At 39.8% G+C, this 16,630-nt stretch overlaps 1 protein-coding gene across 1 annotated transcript in view; it reads right to left on the reverse strand.

Moving 5' to 3' along the window:
- The window catches only part of LOC124796636 (poly(ADP-ribose) glycohydrolase-like), a 129,410-nt gene that overhangs the window by 17,938 nt on the left and 94,842 nt on the right, over nucleotides 1–16,630 (reverse strand). Inside the window, exons 12-13 of the mRNA XM_047260711.1 lie at nucleotides 13,107–13,341; nucleotides 9,821–9,946 (exon numbers count right to left, since the gene is read on the reverse strand). Of these exons, the coding sequence (XP_047116667.1) occupies nucleotides 9,821–9,946; nucleotides 13,107–13,341 (361 nt within the window). The remainder of the gene's footprint in view (nucleotides 1–9,820; nucleotides 9,947–13,106; nucleotides 13,342–16,630) is intronic.

The raw sequence follows: 16,630 nt of genomic DNA on the forward strand, positions 1-16,630 counted from the left end.
CGCTGAGGATCCCATTGGTAATCCTTCACTTTGTAAATAGAATTCATTATTGAACTGAAAATAGTTCTGTTCTGTTATTAGCTCTAGAAGCCCGACTGTTACTTTGATGTATTCATGTGGAAGTGTACTGTGTATTTTCATTCTGTTTTATTTTGTTTCAATAACCTCTTGTCATGCCCTGAAATAAGAAATGTCCTAGCCACTATCCTTCCCACCCCTCCTAGCGCAGCATTCTGCCGTCCACCAAACCTACACAATATACTCGTCCATCCTTACACAACCCCTGCTCCCAATCCCTTACCTCATGGCTCATATACCCCTGTAATAGACCTAGATGCAAGACCTGTCCCATACATCCTTCTACCACCACCTACTCCAGTCCGGTCACTAACATTACCTATCACATCAAAGGCAGGGCTACCTGTGAAACCAGTTATGTGATCTGTAAGCTAAGCTGCAACCAATGTGCTGCATTCTATGTAGGCAGGGCAACCAACAAGCTGTTGGTCTGCATGAACAGCCACCGACAAACTGTGGCCAAAAAACAAGTGGACCACCCTGTAGCTGAACACACTGCCAAACATGATACCCCTCATCTCAATGACTGCTTCACAGCCTGTGCCATATGGATCCTTCCCACCAACACCAGCTTTTCTGAACTGCACAGGTGGGAACTTTCCCTGCAATACATCCTAGGATCCCGTAACATTCCTGGCCTCAACCTTCGTTAGTCTCTGTCCTCACCCATACAGCCCCCTCCCTGTTCCCATTCCAGCACTACACAGCCGCCATTTCACCGCCACACCCAGTCTTTTGATTTCTTTTATTTTTATTTCTCTCCTTTCCGCTACTTACCTCATCCCCCCTCTGCACCTTCTCTCCTACCCTCTGTCTAAACTGCAACACTTCACTGTCCACCACTCCCACCATACTATCCCTTCTCCTCCCACTCCCCGCCCCAGCCTACTCCTTATCCCCATCCAGTCGCCACTCCCATCATGCACTGGTGCTGCTGCTCGCAGTGTAGTTCCAGCTCTCTGAGACTGCAGATGTGTGTGCAAGTTGCGCTTGCGTGAGTGTGTGTGTGCATGTGTGACTACTGCTGACAAAGGCCTAATGGCCAAAAGCTATGATTGTGTGACTCTTTTTACTGTGCCTATCACAGCCCAGCACCTCCGCTATATGGTGAGTAGTAACTTTCCTTCTCTCATATTGTTACATTCCATCCTAGATTTTCCATTGTTTGATTTTTGCCTGACAGCTTTTCTTCGATCCTAACCCTGTGCTGTTTTTCTTTGCAACTACTTTCTTTTGTGTCGCTATACTCAATGTCCGTCCTTCTTTCTTTTCTTTCCTGTGTTTCTCTTGTTGCCTTACGAACTGCACTGCACGCACTACTTATGAGCCACACTGTATCAACGGACTCGGCTGCGCGCTACAGACGGCGTCAAGAACACGTTAATTGTTGGTCCAGCATCATATGTCGCACATTACTCCCGGCGATATAATCAAGCCTATACCTTCAAACTGATCATGCTCCCTGTGTCAGTTCCTGTATTTTTGCATGTTATCTCTCGCACTTTTTCGGTGCCACACGATCTTACATCTCTAACTACGAATCCCTCCCCACCCCTCACACTTTCTCCGTTGTATCCCTGTTCGCACCCACTAAATCCACCTCATTCAGTCACATCTGCCGTCCCTGTTCTCTACGCTTATCAAACCTGCTACCCACAGTAATATACTTACATTTATTAATGATTAGTTATTCTCTACTTTGACCTTTGTGACTTCACACTAATTTTAGTGTGTTTTTGCCTTCCACTATCGTCATCTTCCTCAGATTTCATCTCTTTTTTCCCCCCTTTACATACATTTCATACTTTTCACACATATTTGGGTGTATTTTTGCATAATTTTTCGGACGTGATTCTACTTTCTTACGTATTTTTTCACAATTTTCCACCACCATGGATCCTTGCTTCTCCCATCTGCGTCAATACAAAAAAGTTTCCTTATCCCTAGCCAGATCTCAGTCCCACATACTGTTCCTGCGTTGTTGCTTGGCTGATGAAATCCCCCTAATGGCCTTACCATCAAATTACCTATCTCTGGTTGCCACCCCTCCTTCCACAATGACTTCCACCTGTTCAGATTCCGCCAATCCCTAGCCCTCACCAACATAGTCCTGCAAAACCATATCAACCATGCCCAATCCTCCTTGCAGTACCTTCTTTCCATCCACAAAATTCTCCTGCTATGTAATCCCAGATTTCTGGAACCCATAACACACATTGAAACTTGCCCTGCAGGTACTTGAGCAACATGCAAAACATCACCTCAAAAAGCTCTCCATCCTGCTCACTTCCTACTCCCACCTCGGAGTACCACTGTCCACCACTTCTACAACAACTTCCAAACCACCCCCACACCCCCTCATAGCTGACAAACCTTGTCTCACAGACCTACTACACTCACCCCACCCTCCGAAACTCCCTCCCACCACCACACAGAACTCAAATCCTAAACGGACCCGCAACACAGTCATGAACCTTTCCTCCAGAAGTCTTAGTGCCACAGAAATATCAGTCCTTTCCAAAGGCCTCACCTTTTGCCCCACTCACAAATTCAACCATGCAGGACTAGTTAAAGACCTTCTCTCCTTCTCCCGGTCCCTATAGTGGAAACACTTTTTCGCTACCAACCCAACCAATCAGACTCAACCAAAGACCAACATTGAACCTTTCCTAACTTGGTTCACTCCTCCATCCAACCGTGATCCACCCCACTGCCTCCAAACCACCCCCTGTTAACTTTCCAGAATTTCTTATCCTTGAACCTTGCCTCACCATCATTCCCCAAATCCCTCAACATGCATACTAGCCTTGCATCTGCAGAAAGAACCACAGTCCACCACCTAAAAACTGATCCCCATCTTATAATCTTACCTGCAGAAAAAGTCTCTACCACCGTAGTTTTGAACCGCAAGGATTACGTGGCAGAAGGACTCCGTCAGCTGTCAGATACTTCCACCTACAAACCGTGCCACAGTGATCCCATTCCAGCAATCCAGCAGGATCTCTAGTCACTACTCAAATCCTTTGGCCCATCCCAGAACCTCTCCCCAGAGACCATCTCACTACTTACCCCTACCACTACCTGCACTCCCACCTTCTACATGGTTCCTAAAGACCATAAACCCAACCAGGACGCCCCATTGTGGCTGGCTACCGTGCCCCCAATGAGAGAATGTGCCCCCACTGAGAGAATCTCTGCTCTCGTAGACCAACACCTTCAACCTATTACCCAGAACCTATCCTCCTATATAAAAGATACCAACCATTTCCTTGACCGACTCTCCACAGTTCCTCTCCCTTTACCACATGGTGCCCTGCTCGTCTGTATTAATGCCACCTCCCTGTACACTAACATTCCTAATGCCCATGGCCTTACTGCTATCAAAAACTACCTTTCCAGACACCCTATGGATTCCAAACCAACAACCTCCTCCCTAGTCTCCATGACCAACTATATCCTCACTCACAATTACTTCTCCTTTGAAGGCATTACCTACAAACAAATCCACGGTACGGCTATGGGCACCCGCATGGCACCATCCTATGCTAACCTATTCATGGGCCATCTAGAGGAATCCTTCCTAAAAACCAAGAATATTAAACCCCTCATCTGGTTCAGATTCATTGATGACATCTTTGCTATCTGGATTGAAGGTGAGGACACCTTATTCACATTCCTCCAGAACCTCAACAACTTCTCCCCCATTTGCTTCACCTGGTCCTACTCAACCCAACAAGCCACCTTCCTAGATGTTGACTTCTGCCTCAGATACGGCTACATCAGTACCTCCGTCCATATTAAACCTACTAACCACCAGCAATACCTCCACTTCTCGACAGCTGCCACCAATTTCATACCAAGAAGTCCCTTCCGTATCGCCTAGCCACCCGTGGTCGTTGCATCTGCAGTGACGAGCAGTCCCTGTCTAAATATAGCAAGGGTCTCACTGAAGCCTTCACTGACCAGATTTATCTTCCCATCCTTGTACAAAAACAATTCTCCCGTGCCTTATCTTTCCAGTCTACCACCACCTCCCAAAGTCCCACAGTCTGGCCAGAGAGGAGCATTCACCTTGTAACTCAGTACCATCCGGGACTGGAGCAACTGAATTACAATCTCCGCCAGGGTTTTGGTTATCCCTCATCATCCCCTGAAATGAGAAATGTCCTACCCACTATCCTTCCCACCCCTCCTACCATGGTATTCTGCAGTCCACCGAACCTACACAATACACTCATCCATCCTTACACAACCCCTGCTCCCAATCCCTTACCTCATGGCTCATACCCCTGTAATAGACCTAGATGCAAGACCTGTCCCATAAATCCTCCTACCACCATCTACTCCAGTCCGGTCACTAACATTACCTATCACATCAAAGGCAGGGCTACCTGTGAAACTAGTTATGTGATCTGTAAGCTAAGCTGCAACCAATGTGCTGCATTCTATGTAGGCAGGGCAACCAACAAGCTGTTGGTCCGCATGAACAGCCACCGACAAACTGTGGCCAAAAAACAAGTGGGCCACCCTGTAGCTGAACACACTGCCAAACACGATACCCCTCATCTCAATGACTGCTTCACAGCCTGTGCCATATGGATCCTTCCCACCAACACCAGCTTTTCTGAACTGCGCAGGTGGGAACTTTCTCTGCAATACATCCCACGATCCCATAACCCTCCTGGCCTCAACCTTTGTTAGTCGCTGTCCTCACCCATACAGCCCCCTCCCTGTTCCCATTCCAGCACTACACAGCCATCATTTCACCGCCACACCCAGTCTTTTGATTTCTTTTATTTTTATTTCTCTCCTTTCCGCTACTTACCCCCTCCCCCCTCTGCACCTTCTCTCCTACCCTCTGTCTAAACTGCAACACTTCACTGTCCACCACTCCCACCGTACTATCCCTTCCCCTCCCCCTCCCCGCCCCAGCCTACTCCTTACCCCCACCCAGTCGCTACTCCCATCATGCACTGGTGCTGCAGCTCGCAGTGTAGTTTGAGCTCTCTGAGACTGCAGATGTGTGTGCAAGTTGTGCTTGTGTGTGTGTGTGTGTGTGTGTGTGTGTGTGTGTGTGTGTGTGTGTGTGTGTCTACTGATGACAAAGGCCTTGATGGTGGAAAGCTATGATTGTGTGAATCTTTTCATTGTGCCTATCGCAGCTCAGCATCTCCGCTATATGGTGAGTAGCAACTTTCCTTCTCTCGTATCAAAATATATGTTTTGGGTAATTTAAGTAATCTGTATGCCTATAGTAACAGTTCTGTGACTTTTTCTACTTGATTACATGTGAGGCAACATATGATCACTTAATCTGTATTGGGTGCAATTTCACATTTTGAAGAAAGAAGAACTGTTATGTCCATACTAACTACTTGAGTGTCAACATTATTAGAGACTGTAGAGACCTGGTCGGCACCAGTAGATCTTAAGGATGTGATTAAAGATTGGTGAACATCCAAATTTTAAACTTAAAAAGAGCTGGCTGTTCATTTTAAGGACATATCTTAAATCAGCATTTTCAGGTGGTGATCCAGCAACAATGAGCAGCTACATAAGGGTTATGGTTTACATGTATATGACAGTATAAGCTAATCATTAGAGACATTAAATAGCCATGTAAAGGGATTAATGTACAATGTGAAAGCGAAAGGAAGAGATACCTGTTTGCAAGAACCAGTGAAGATCCTGCAGTAGTTGAACACGACAAAAGCTACTAGCAATTACTAAGAAAAGTAATTTAAAAAATCAAGGATCACGCTAATTATGTCACACATCGGTGATTCTGACAACGGACTTAAGTCTACACGGAATGTTGTGGGATGGGAAAACAGGCCACAGAAAATATCACTACTGAAAAATGGAAGGTCTATAAATGGTCAGTCACAGGTGGCAGATATGTTTAACAGTCATTTCTTAAATGTAGTAGTAAATATAGGGACAAACAATTCAAGAGAAAAATCACAGCAGTATGCTGAGAAAACAAAAATAATTCTCATAAAATTCTATCATATGAATGTATCACCAACTTCTTCTTCTTCTGAAATTAAGGAAATTATATTTTCTCTCAAAAGTAAAGACTCATCTGGATTTGATGGTGTTTCCAACTGAGTACTAAAGATTTTTTCCCATGTAAATAAGCCCTTTCTTATCTGAAGTATGTAATGCATCATTAACTCAAGGTACTTTTCCAGAGAGACTGAAATATGCCACTGGTAAAGCCTCTAAAACGAAATCAAAGTTTGGATTTCAGAAGAGCTGTACAACTGAGGATGCTATTTACATGTTCACTCACCAAATTTTACAAGCATTAAATAACAAAACAGCACTGTCTTGTATTTCCTGCAACCTAGCTAAGGCATATGACCATGTGAATTACAATATTCTCCTACATAAACTCAGCTTTTATAGAACTGATGATATAGCCAATCAGCGGATAATATCATATCTAACCAAAAGAATGCAGAAAGCTGTACTTAGCAATTCAACCAATGTAATCGGAAGATTCTTCTGACTGGTGAGAAGTTATCTATGAGGTTCCTGAAGACTCAATCTTAGATGCACTAGTGTTCCTCATATTTGTAAACAATCTTCTGTCTAATATGCAACAAGCAGAGTTAGTTTTTTTTATGGATGACACTAGTATTGTAATCAGTCCAAGCATACAGCAACAGAAGAAATGGTACACAATGTTCTTAAAAGTATCATTGATAGATTTTATGCAAATAGTCTCACTCTCAATTTAAACAAAACATAAATATTCAGTTCCGCACATCTAGAAGTACTAATCTAATGATAAGTGTAACATGTGGTGTTGAAATAAATTAACAGAATGTAAACTTAAAAACTTTCAGGTGTCCATAATTACGAGAATTTAAACTGGAAAAAAACGCATTTTGGAACTCCTAAAACATCTCGGTTAAGCCACATTTACACTCAAAATAATTAAAAATCTTGGGAACTTGCCCTTCCTGTCAATGTCATTTTTTAGACAATTGTATTCCTTTTTGCCTGCTTTGTTTACTGCATTTTTATATGTTCTCTTTTCACAAATGAAATTCAGTGTCTCCTGTGTTATCCAAGGATTTCTATTTGGCCTTGTCTTTTTAAATATTTGACCCTGCTACCCTCACTATTTCCACTCTCAAAGCTAACCATTTGTCTTCTACTGTATTCTTTTCCCCTGTTCCTCGGGCACTGATGACCACTGTAGTTGTGCACCCAAATAAATAAATAAATAAATAAATAAAATAAATAAAAATAAAACAAAAAATAAAAAAAATTCCCATTCTTGTCAACTGTTGCCCATTCCTCTCTCTGCAACTCTCAATAACCTCTGGTTCTTTCAACTTACCTAGGTCTCATCTCCTTAATTTCCTATATTTTTCCAATTTCTTCAGTTTTAATCTACAGTTCACAGCCAATAAATTGTGGTTAGAGTCCACATCTGCCCCTGGAAAAGTCTTGCAATTTAAAATCTGGCTCCTAAAAATGTCTTACCACCGTATAATCAATCTGAAACCTTCCAGTGTCTCCAAGTCTCTTCCATGTACACAACGTTCTTTCATGATTCTTAAACCGGATGTTAGCGAAAAGTAAATTGTACTCTGCACAAAATTCTACCAGGCAGCTTCCTCTTTCATTCCTTTCACCTAGTCCATATTCACCAACAATTTTTCCTTCTCTTCCTATTCCTACTATCGAATTCCAGTCACCCATCACTATCAAACTTTCGTCTCCCTTAACTACCTGAATAATTTCTTCTATATGATCATACATCTGTGGAGCCAATTGGAAAGTAAACTTGTACATTGACACTAATAAACTAAAAGTAGGGTAAATTACAATGTCAGTGGTGTTTGTTGCAGGATTCTAGTATGAGTTGTTTATGAGATCTCATATTTTGAAAAGTATCCCCCTCCCCTCCCAAATATTGTACAGTAGCTGTGGTAGCACACACTAAAGAACAACACTACTGCAATCATTAGTTATGTGCATTCTAACAACTGACCATCACAGACTGTGTACAAAATGACCACCGACAGCGGCAAAATACACTTCCAGTCTGATATGGAACAACTGCTGCAAACGTCCTAACATTTCAATGGGGATGTCTGAGCAGGCTGCAGTAATACATCATTGTATATCATTGGGTGTAGTTGGTATGTCCATGTAGAAATTGTCAGTTAGCTTTCCCCACAGAAAAAAGTCTTTAAGCATCAAAGCTGGCAAACAGGTTAGCCAAGGTATAGGGCCTCTGCATCCATCCAATGATTTGGAAACAATTCATGAAGACATGCTGCAGTATATCATGCACTATGGATGGGACAACCATCATGGTGGTGCCACAGGTTCCTCCTAGTCTGTGGAGGAATGTTTTCTGACATCTGTGGAAGATGGTCTGTTAGGAGGCTGTGATACTTCTGTGTGTTCAGTCTGTGTTCTGTCTATGAAACACAGGCTTATGAGCTGACAGTTCACTATCCCATAGCATACATTTACACTCCATGGATGCTGACATGGTGGTTTACCTGGCCATGATTGGTAAATGTTGCTTCATCACTAAAGAAGATACATGAAACATATCGAGTATCCTGTCTTAATGTCCATGTACAGAAGTTAACACAATTTTCATAATCATTTCCATGCAGCTCTTAACAGAGAGAGATGTGTGAGAGATTGAACATATGTCTATGGAGAATGCATATGACACTTTCCTGACTCATGCCACTTCCTTGGGTGATTGCGCAGGAGCTAATGTGCAGATCAAATACGGAACAAGCATGATTATTAATTTCCCCCCCCCCCCCCCCCTCTTCTGTTGCCATGTGTTTCTTCCTGTTATGTTGTCTAGGTGTTATGCTATCACTTTTACATAACTGTTTGAAGAGGTTGACAAATAACTGCTCAGATGCTTGATGTCTGTTGGTATATATTACTGCACACACAAATAGCAAAAAAAACAAACTGTATTTTCTTACACTCTCCATACACCATAAGCATGGAGATCTTGTAAACTGACATTCGGCCAGGAGAGTGGTGTGCTGACCACATGCCCCTCCATATCTGCATCCAGTGATAAATGTGGGCTGAGAATGACATGGCGGTCAGTCAGTACCGTTGGGCCTTCAAGACCTGTTCGGGCAGAGTTTAGTTTTTATTGTTTAAATCCCATCATCCATTCACAGCCTACTGCTTGGACTGACATGCACTTAGCTTGCTAGCAAGTTGCAGTGCACTCAAGAAATACAAAAGCACACTGTACGCAAACATAACATCATCATATCCAGCAATTACAAAGGTTGAGTGGCACAAACAATTGTCAGTGTGAAAACTTTTCAAAATACAATATCATGTAAATGATTCACACTAGAAAGGTACAACAAACACCACTGACATTCTAATTCATCCTCCTTTTAGTTTGTTAATGTCAAATAAGAATTGTTCCATTTAAATAAGTGTATTTTTCCACAAAAAACACACTTTCAACGTGTAACTACAATCTGTTTATTGGTTAACAACAAGAGCCCCTGACTACCAATCCATTCTGTGAGAACTGCACACCAACAGCACTTTCCATTTCTGCAATATCTGTGATGCAAGTTTTAGGTGGTTCACCCTGTATATTGTGGACAGTAATGGACCTATAACACTCGATTGTGGCAATCAATGATTTTTAATAAACCAAAAAAAATTAAAATGTCTTCATTATCTTATATTAAGATTACAGTAAACAACTTACCTGCTGGGTGTACAGATGTCTCTGAATCAGAAATTCGTTTGTATAGGTATGCATACAAGTCCAGAGTTACCTTTCCATCTCTCACACAATAGTCATAATACTGCTGCAGATACTGCCAGAGTTTCCCTGAATGAAGAACACAATCATGTAAAATGAACTAAAATAAAACACTTCTCACTAAACTTAAAGCATAAAAAAGCAAAAGAGTTAATAAGCAGTGCAATTACACACTGGTTTTCCAGCCAAAATACAAAAATGTAGCCAGTATAATTCGACATATGCATCTGTAATAATACATAGTAATATTTTAGATAACACAAAAAAATTCAAAATTAGGCTTTGCTGTCTGTTGATTTTTTTTAAATGCTAGTCAGTGAGTTTACATTTTTCAATAGATGGTACTCTGGCGTTTTTTTTTTTTTTTTTTTTTTTTTTTTTTTTTTTTTTTTTTTTTTTTTTAAAAAAAAAAAAAAATCCAATCATATACAATCTGATACACTTTATCAAAGGGGGAAAAACAGAAGATGAATGAAGAGACATCTTTATTTTTGAGAAATGTAGTTATGGAAAATCACACTAAGTTACACCTGATTGAAAGATCAATAATCAAACTTCATACAGGGTGTTTTTCTGTCTATTTTTGCTTTCTTTTTTCATTCCTTTCTTGGTAAACATTGTTTTTTTTCAAATTTAAAAAATAATAGAAATATTTAGTTTGTATTAAATTTATAAATATTAATTACAAGATGACAGAGAAGTTCAAATCACACCAAACTAAATGAGAAAATAATCATCAGACCAGAATATTACATATTCTCATTACTGTGATGCAAATAAGAGTGTTTCCCTTCTGCTCTAGATATATGATAAAAATCCTTGATTTGACTGATTTAAGAAGTGTTCAGAAGGCACTACCATCGGAATCACAATTTTTGGTGTTCTGTGTAAACAGAAAATATACATCCAAATAATGTAATAATACTACCTAAAATTGAATTTTTAAGTGTTCCCCTTTTGTAATGTTGGTCTGTTCCCTGATGATAGGTACTTGTGAAATTTGTCCATGCACCATCACATTACCAAATAATGCCAGCACATTACATCCAAAATTGCCTTAAACATTTCACTTACAAGATAATTTTCATCTTCTTGCTTTAATGAGACAACCGCAAAAATACCTGCAAGAGAGTGGATAGGCAGAGGCACAGAGTATAGACTGATTATGCAATGACAGCCATTCCAGAATAAGCCCTGCAGCAGAAACCCGACTGACTGCTACCCTGCACAAGCTAAGATGCCTGTTCAAAATGTAAACCAAAGAATTATAGTTTTAATCAATTTACAGATGTTAAATCCTTTTTTTTTTTTTTTTCAAAAGTATTAAACTCCTATAATCAATCACTTATCCCAACTGTGTTTCCCATCCTCTAAGCAGCCCTGAAAGGCTTCTTTAGGAATAGGCCCATATAGATTCTCCATAATGTCATTAAGTGTGTCACAAAGCAATGACTTTAATTTTGAAAACAAAATTCACATGGTGAGCAATCTGAAGAGTAGGGTGGCTGGGGTAGGGCAGCCATACAATGTTTGGTGCAAAACTAATGCTTTGTCATACCTGAGTGATCAGATTCATTGGGTTGCAGACTTCCTTATGCAACCATTTCAGAACCCCTCACAGCACTGACCATTCAGTGTTTGGCTTTTAGGCAAAAATTTAAGCTGTAAAATTCTACTGATTGTGATCAGTACTTTGACATTGGATTAAGACTGGAAAGCAATATTTTTTTGGAAGTGGGATGGATGAGGGGATTAGTGGGAGGAGAGAACCTTCAGCAACCCACTGTGATGATCGGACTTCGTCTAAAGGACTTTGCCAATGTTTCGTCACTGTTAGTTAGTTCAAGGAGTGTCTTGTAAAATATACACTCAGTGTTCCAGCTGCTTCTCAGTCTTGGCAAAAATAAGAAAAAGTTTGCAGTAAAATGACAAGTTCTTGAATATTGAATATTTAGATGATGGGCGACATGTACAAGATACCTGATTTTATGGATGTGAGTGCAACCAGTGGAGGTTAAAGATTTTTCTGATTGAGGATCATCTTCAACTGATCAACAATCGCTTTGGAATTGGGAAATCATTTGTAAGCTTCCTTCAAATCTTTACATGTTTCTGTATCTTTTTTCCTAAATTTATCATTGCATAGTTGCTCACATAAATCAGAGACGCAGCAAAAATTGTCACAATCAATGTAACACAATCTACTTCAATAATAGTAGCTTGGAAGCTAAACATAAAATCAATGGAACACTGTGATGGACACATTGCTACAGTCCTGCCAACAGCACATCATTCGAATGTTTCATAACTGCATAAGGGAGGAAAAACTTTTCTTTTGTTTTCCCCTTCCTTTTGTTTTGCAACCCCCACCCAACCACTGACCCAAATTACTGGGATCCAAAAATCTCCAAAATAAAATGACTAAAAACACAGTTTTCTTTTCCTTGACTATCTTTGTCATCTCACTGGCTAACCAATATGTAAACAGTTTTCTTTTAGGCATTGCTACATTGGCTTCTTCAGACTCTCAAATTTCATATGCTGCTGCACAATCTTCAATTTTCCTTTCCATCCATCTGCAACAACTACATTAACCCACATATGGTAGAGAGTGCTCCTTATCTGTTACAACTTTTACACCTTGATCTTCCCTATGTTTTTCCTATTTTTTCACTCTTGATGAAAGTCAAGTCCAAAACAAAAAGCTACCATTCACTTTTTAACACCAAGGAGAATAAAGGTGTGTAAAAAGTAGTTTATGACTCCTTGATTAGGATTTTGTGCTCTTCACTGATGCATGGCACAGCTATAGCAGAATAATAACTGTACTTTTAAATTTCCTGTAAAGTATATTTAAATTCCCAGTGATGAATATGAATTCTAAAACCAGAAGCAGACAGTCACCAATTGGTTTCAGTGCGACTCCTCATACTGTTTAAAGACAAATGATCATCAGTTATATTCAACCACGTAAAAATATCTTCACAGCAGACAGTGAATAATTATGGGGAGAAGACATTTAAAATTACCGATTGTAATGAACTTTTCATAAGTACCATCTAATAAGTAGTAAATTTTTGAGGTTCTTTTATTCTATATGTGCTGCTACATAATTCCAAAAAAATAAATAAAAGGCAAGCATTATAGAATACCATTTTCAAAGCAATTCTAATTTCACAAAATAAATTGTCTCTGTTCATACAAAACAAAGACAGGAAAATGTAATTACCAACTGTAACACGATTCTCCATCAAAAAAGTGTACATCTGGAAAACATCGTCTCGTAAAGTTTCATTTCCAAATGTGAAGTATGCAAGATGACGACCAGCTTCAGTAGCTGCCATGAGCTGCAGCAGTGACTTTAGCTTAGCATTGCCACGGTATACTCCACATCCCCAGTTTCCTGTTGCCACAGGTGTACGCTGATCTTCTGGAATTTCGGGACTGAAGAATCCAACGTAAGCCTATGAAAATTATTATTTTAGATTTCATCTAGAAAGATATGTAAATTAATTATTATGGAAAGTTTGCCATTAGGATTTAAAAGGCACAATTTTTCAGTGTTAATATGAAATACTGCGAGATTTTGAAACAGTAGGAAATAATCGCTTTTGTAGCAACATCCAAAAACGTTATAAGAATATGTGTAAAAGACACAAATTTGTCCTCTAGATTTTGCAGTATCCAAATGAAAGATTGGCAGTATCCGAAATGTCATAGTGGTTGACTAGCAATAAATATTTTTGTGGCTTAAAGTAACATTTGTTGTTAGTTTCTTTTTTCTGTATGTAATACTTTGTAAGTTACTTCAAGGATAATGACTGAAGTTCCCCTACACATTTTTGCAAAGCGTAAATAACATTACCATGCGTATAACTTTTTTTGTCAGTCTGGAGTAACAGTAATACAGGTTCAAAACATTTCAAAGAAAAGAAATTCCACAAAACATGAGCCACGTAATAAAGAAACAGGAAACCAGTTAAGATTTGAACATTGCACATATTAAGCCTGTTTCACAATTTCAAGATTTTTTTTTTTTTTTAATATTTCATAGTCCTTCCAAAACTGTAAACCTGATAATTTAGTGCTAAGAACACAATGGCTAATTTGATCTAATGTAAAAGTATTAAAGTATGAGACAGGTCTGCTACTAACTAGTAATTATCTACAGGAGGCAAAATATTTAATACTGCTGATGTACATGTATAAAGGCACATGGGACTATCCTAGCTTTCCAAACTATTTTGAGAGGAGCCCTACCCTGTTGTGAGGACGAGAAGAGAGACATATTAAATGGGTGATGTCACAGACGATAGGAGGTCAAAGATCATACATTGATAAGTATAGTGTCAGCTTTGGGCAACAGATAATGAGAAGTAAAGATGGATTAAAAGGTAGAAAAAGATATGGAAAAAAATTTTGAGAGAGAGAGGAAGGAGGAAAAGATGAAAAAGTAAATGAGATACCCTCCTAGACTTCCTATCACAAAACAAAAGTGAAACCAGAAACATAACTTTTGCCTAGCTGTCCTCAATCTGAAGATTGGTTTTACCACTATAATGCTTCAGCAGATGTTGGAGGTGGTAAGCCTTTGTCTTCCTCTGATCTTTGAACTGATTTACCCACTCATTTATAAGGGAACCTACAGTTAATTGTGGACTCCAAACCATGGCACAATTCAGCATTTCTTACATTAATAAACATTGCCAGATGTGAGAGAAGTGAAATACAAAAATCCTAGGACTGACAGGGGATTGAAACCTCCACCTTTGATCCATAGTTTATTACCTAAATACTGAACCACTGAAATACGCACTATCTGAAGTTTAATACTTCTTCCTGTTCTTTTTCCTCGCCATTATCCCATATTTTTAGGGGGATGCCATGTTAAATACTGAATTTGGTAATGTTGGTAGTAGAGAGTGGCCAGATGCCCTTCTCACGCCCAGCCCCCCCCCCCCCCCCCCCTCCAAGTGGCTATTTGTGTACCCCAATCTTTTGGATCTAGTGTTATTTCAAGCGAAAGTGTGCAAACATTTTCTAAATGTTTGCACACCTTGTGAGAAGGTGGGACACTGGAATCAGCCCAGTATTTACCTAGTCAGATACGGGAAACTGCCTAAAACCAATATCCAGGTTGACCGGCACAATGACCCTCATCATTAATCCACCAGGTGGTTTCAACCTGGGCCCTGTATACTTCCCTGGATCCCACAAGGGGTTTGCTAATGCATGCAAATATCCAAGTAGATCTGTCTGGAGGCTAATTAATGAACAGAAAAGTGGGTTAATTGCACATTGGGTTAATTGATACACATGCCAAAGGTTGTTGTTGTTGTTGTTGTTGTTGTTGTGGTGGTGGTATTCAGGACAGAGACTGGTTTGATGCAGCTCTCCCTGCTACTCTATCCTGTAAAAGACTCTTCATCTCTGAGTAACTACTGCAACCTACATCCTTCTGAACCTATTAAGGGTATTCGTGCCTTCATGTTCCTCTATGATTTTTACCCTCTGCACTTCCATCCAATACTAAATTGATGATCTCTTGATGCCTCAGAAAGTGTCCAACCAACTGATCCCTTCTTCTAGTCAAGTTGTGCCACAAATTACTCTTCGACACAATTCCATTCAGTAACTCCTCATTAGTTACGTGATCTACTCATCTAATCTTCAGCATTCTTCTGTAGCACCACATTTTGAAAGTTTCTATTCTTTTCTTGTCTAAACTATTTATCGTCCATATATCACTTCCATACATGGTTACATTCCATACAAGTACGTTCAGAAAAGACTTCCTGACACTTAAATATATACTCGACATTAACAAATTTCTCTTCTTCAGAAACACTTTCATTGTCATTGCCAGGCTACATTTTATATCTTCCCTACTTCAACCATCATCAGTTATTTTGCTCCTCAAATAGCAAAACTCATCTACCACTTTAAGTGTCTCATTTCCTAATCTAAGTCCCTCAGCATGTTGATTCGACTACATTCCATTATCCTCATTTTGCTTTTGTTGATGTTCATCTTATATCCTCCTTTCAAGACACTGTCCATTCTGTTCAACCACTCTCCCAGGTCCTTTCCTGTCGCTGACAGAATTACAATGTCATCAGCGAACCTCAAAGTTTTTATTTATTCTACATGGATTTTAATTCCTATTCTGAATTTTTCTCTTGTTTCCTTTACTACTTGCTCAATATACAGATTGAATAACATTGGAGATAGGCTACAACCCTGTCTCACTCCCTTCTCAACAACTGCTTCCCTTTCATGCCCCTCGAATCTTATGACTGCTGACTGGTTTCTGTACAAATTGTATATAGCCTTTTGCTCCCTGTATTTTACCCCTGCCACTTTCAGAATTTAAAAGAGAGAATTCCAGTCAACATTGTCAAAAGATTTCTCTAAGTCTATAAATGCTAGAAGTGTAGGTTTGCCTTTCCTTAATCTATCTTCTACGATAAGCTGCAGGGTCAGTATTGCCTCACGTGTTCCAACATTTTTACGGATTCCAAACTGATCTTCCCAGAGGTTGGTTTCTGTCAGTTTTTCCATTTGCCTGTAAAGAATTTGTCTTAGTATTTTGCAGCCGTGCCTTATTACACTGATAGTTCGGTAATTTTCACACCTGTCAACACTTGCTTTCTTTGGGATTGGAATTATTATATTCTTCTTGAATTCTGAGGGTATTTCACTTGTCTCATACATCTTGCTCGACAGATTGTAGAGTTTTGTCAGGTCTGGCTC

This window comes from Schistocerca piceifrons, chromosome 1 (assembly GCF_021461385.2).
Source record: "Schistocerca piceifrons isolate TAMUIC-IGC-003096 chromosome 1, iqSchPice1.1, whole genome shotgun sequence".
NCBI lineage: Eukaryota > Metazoa > Arthropoda > Insecta > Orthoptera > Acrididae > Schistocerca > Schistocerca piceifrons.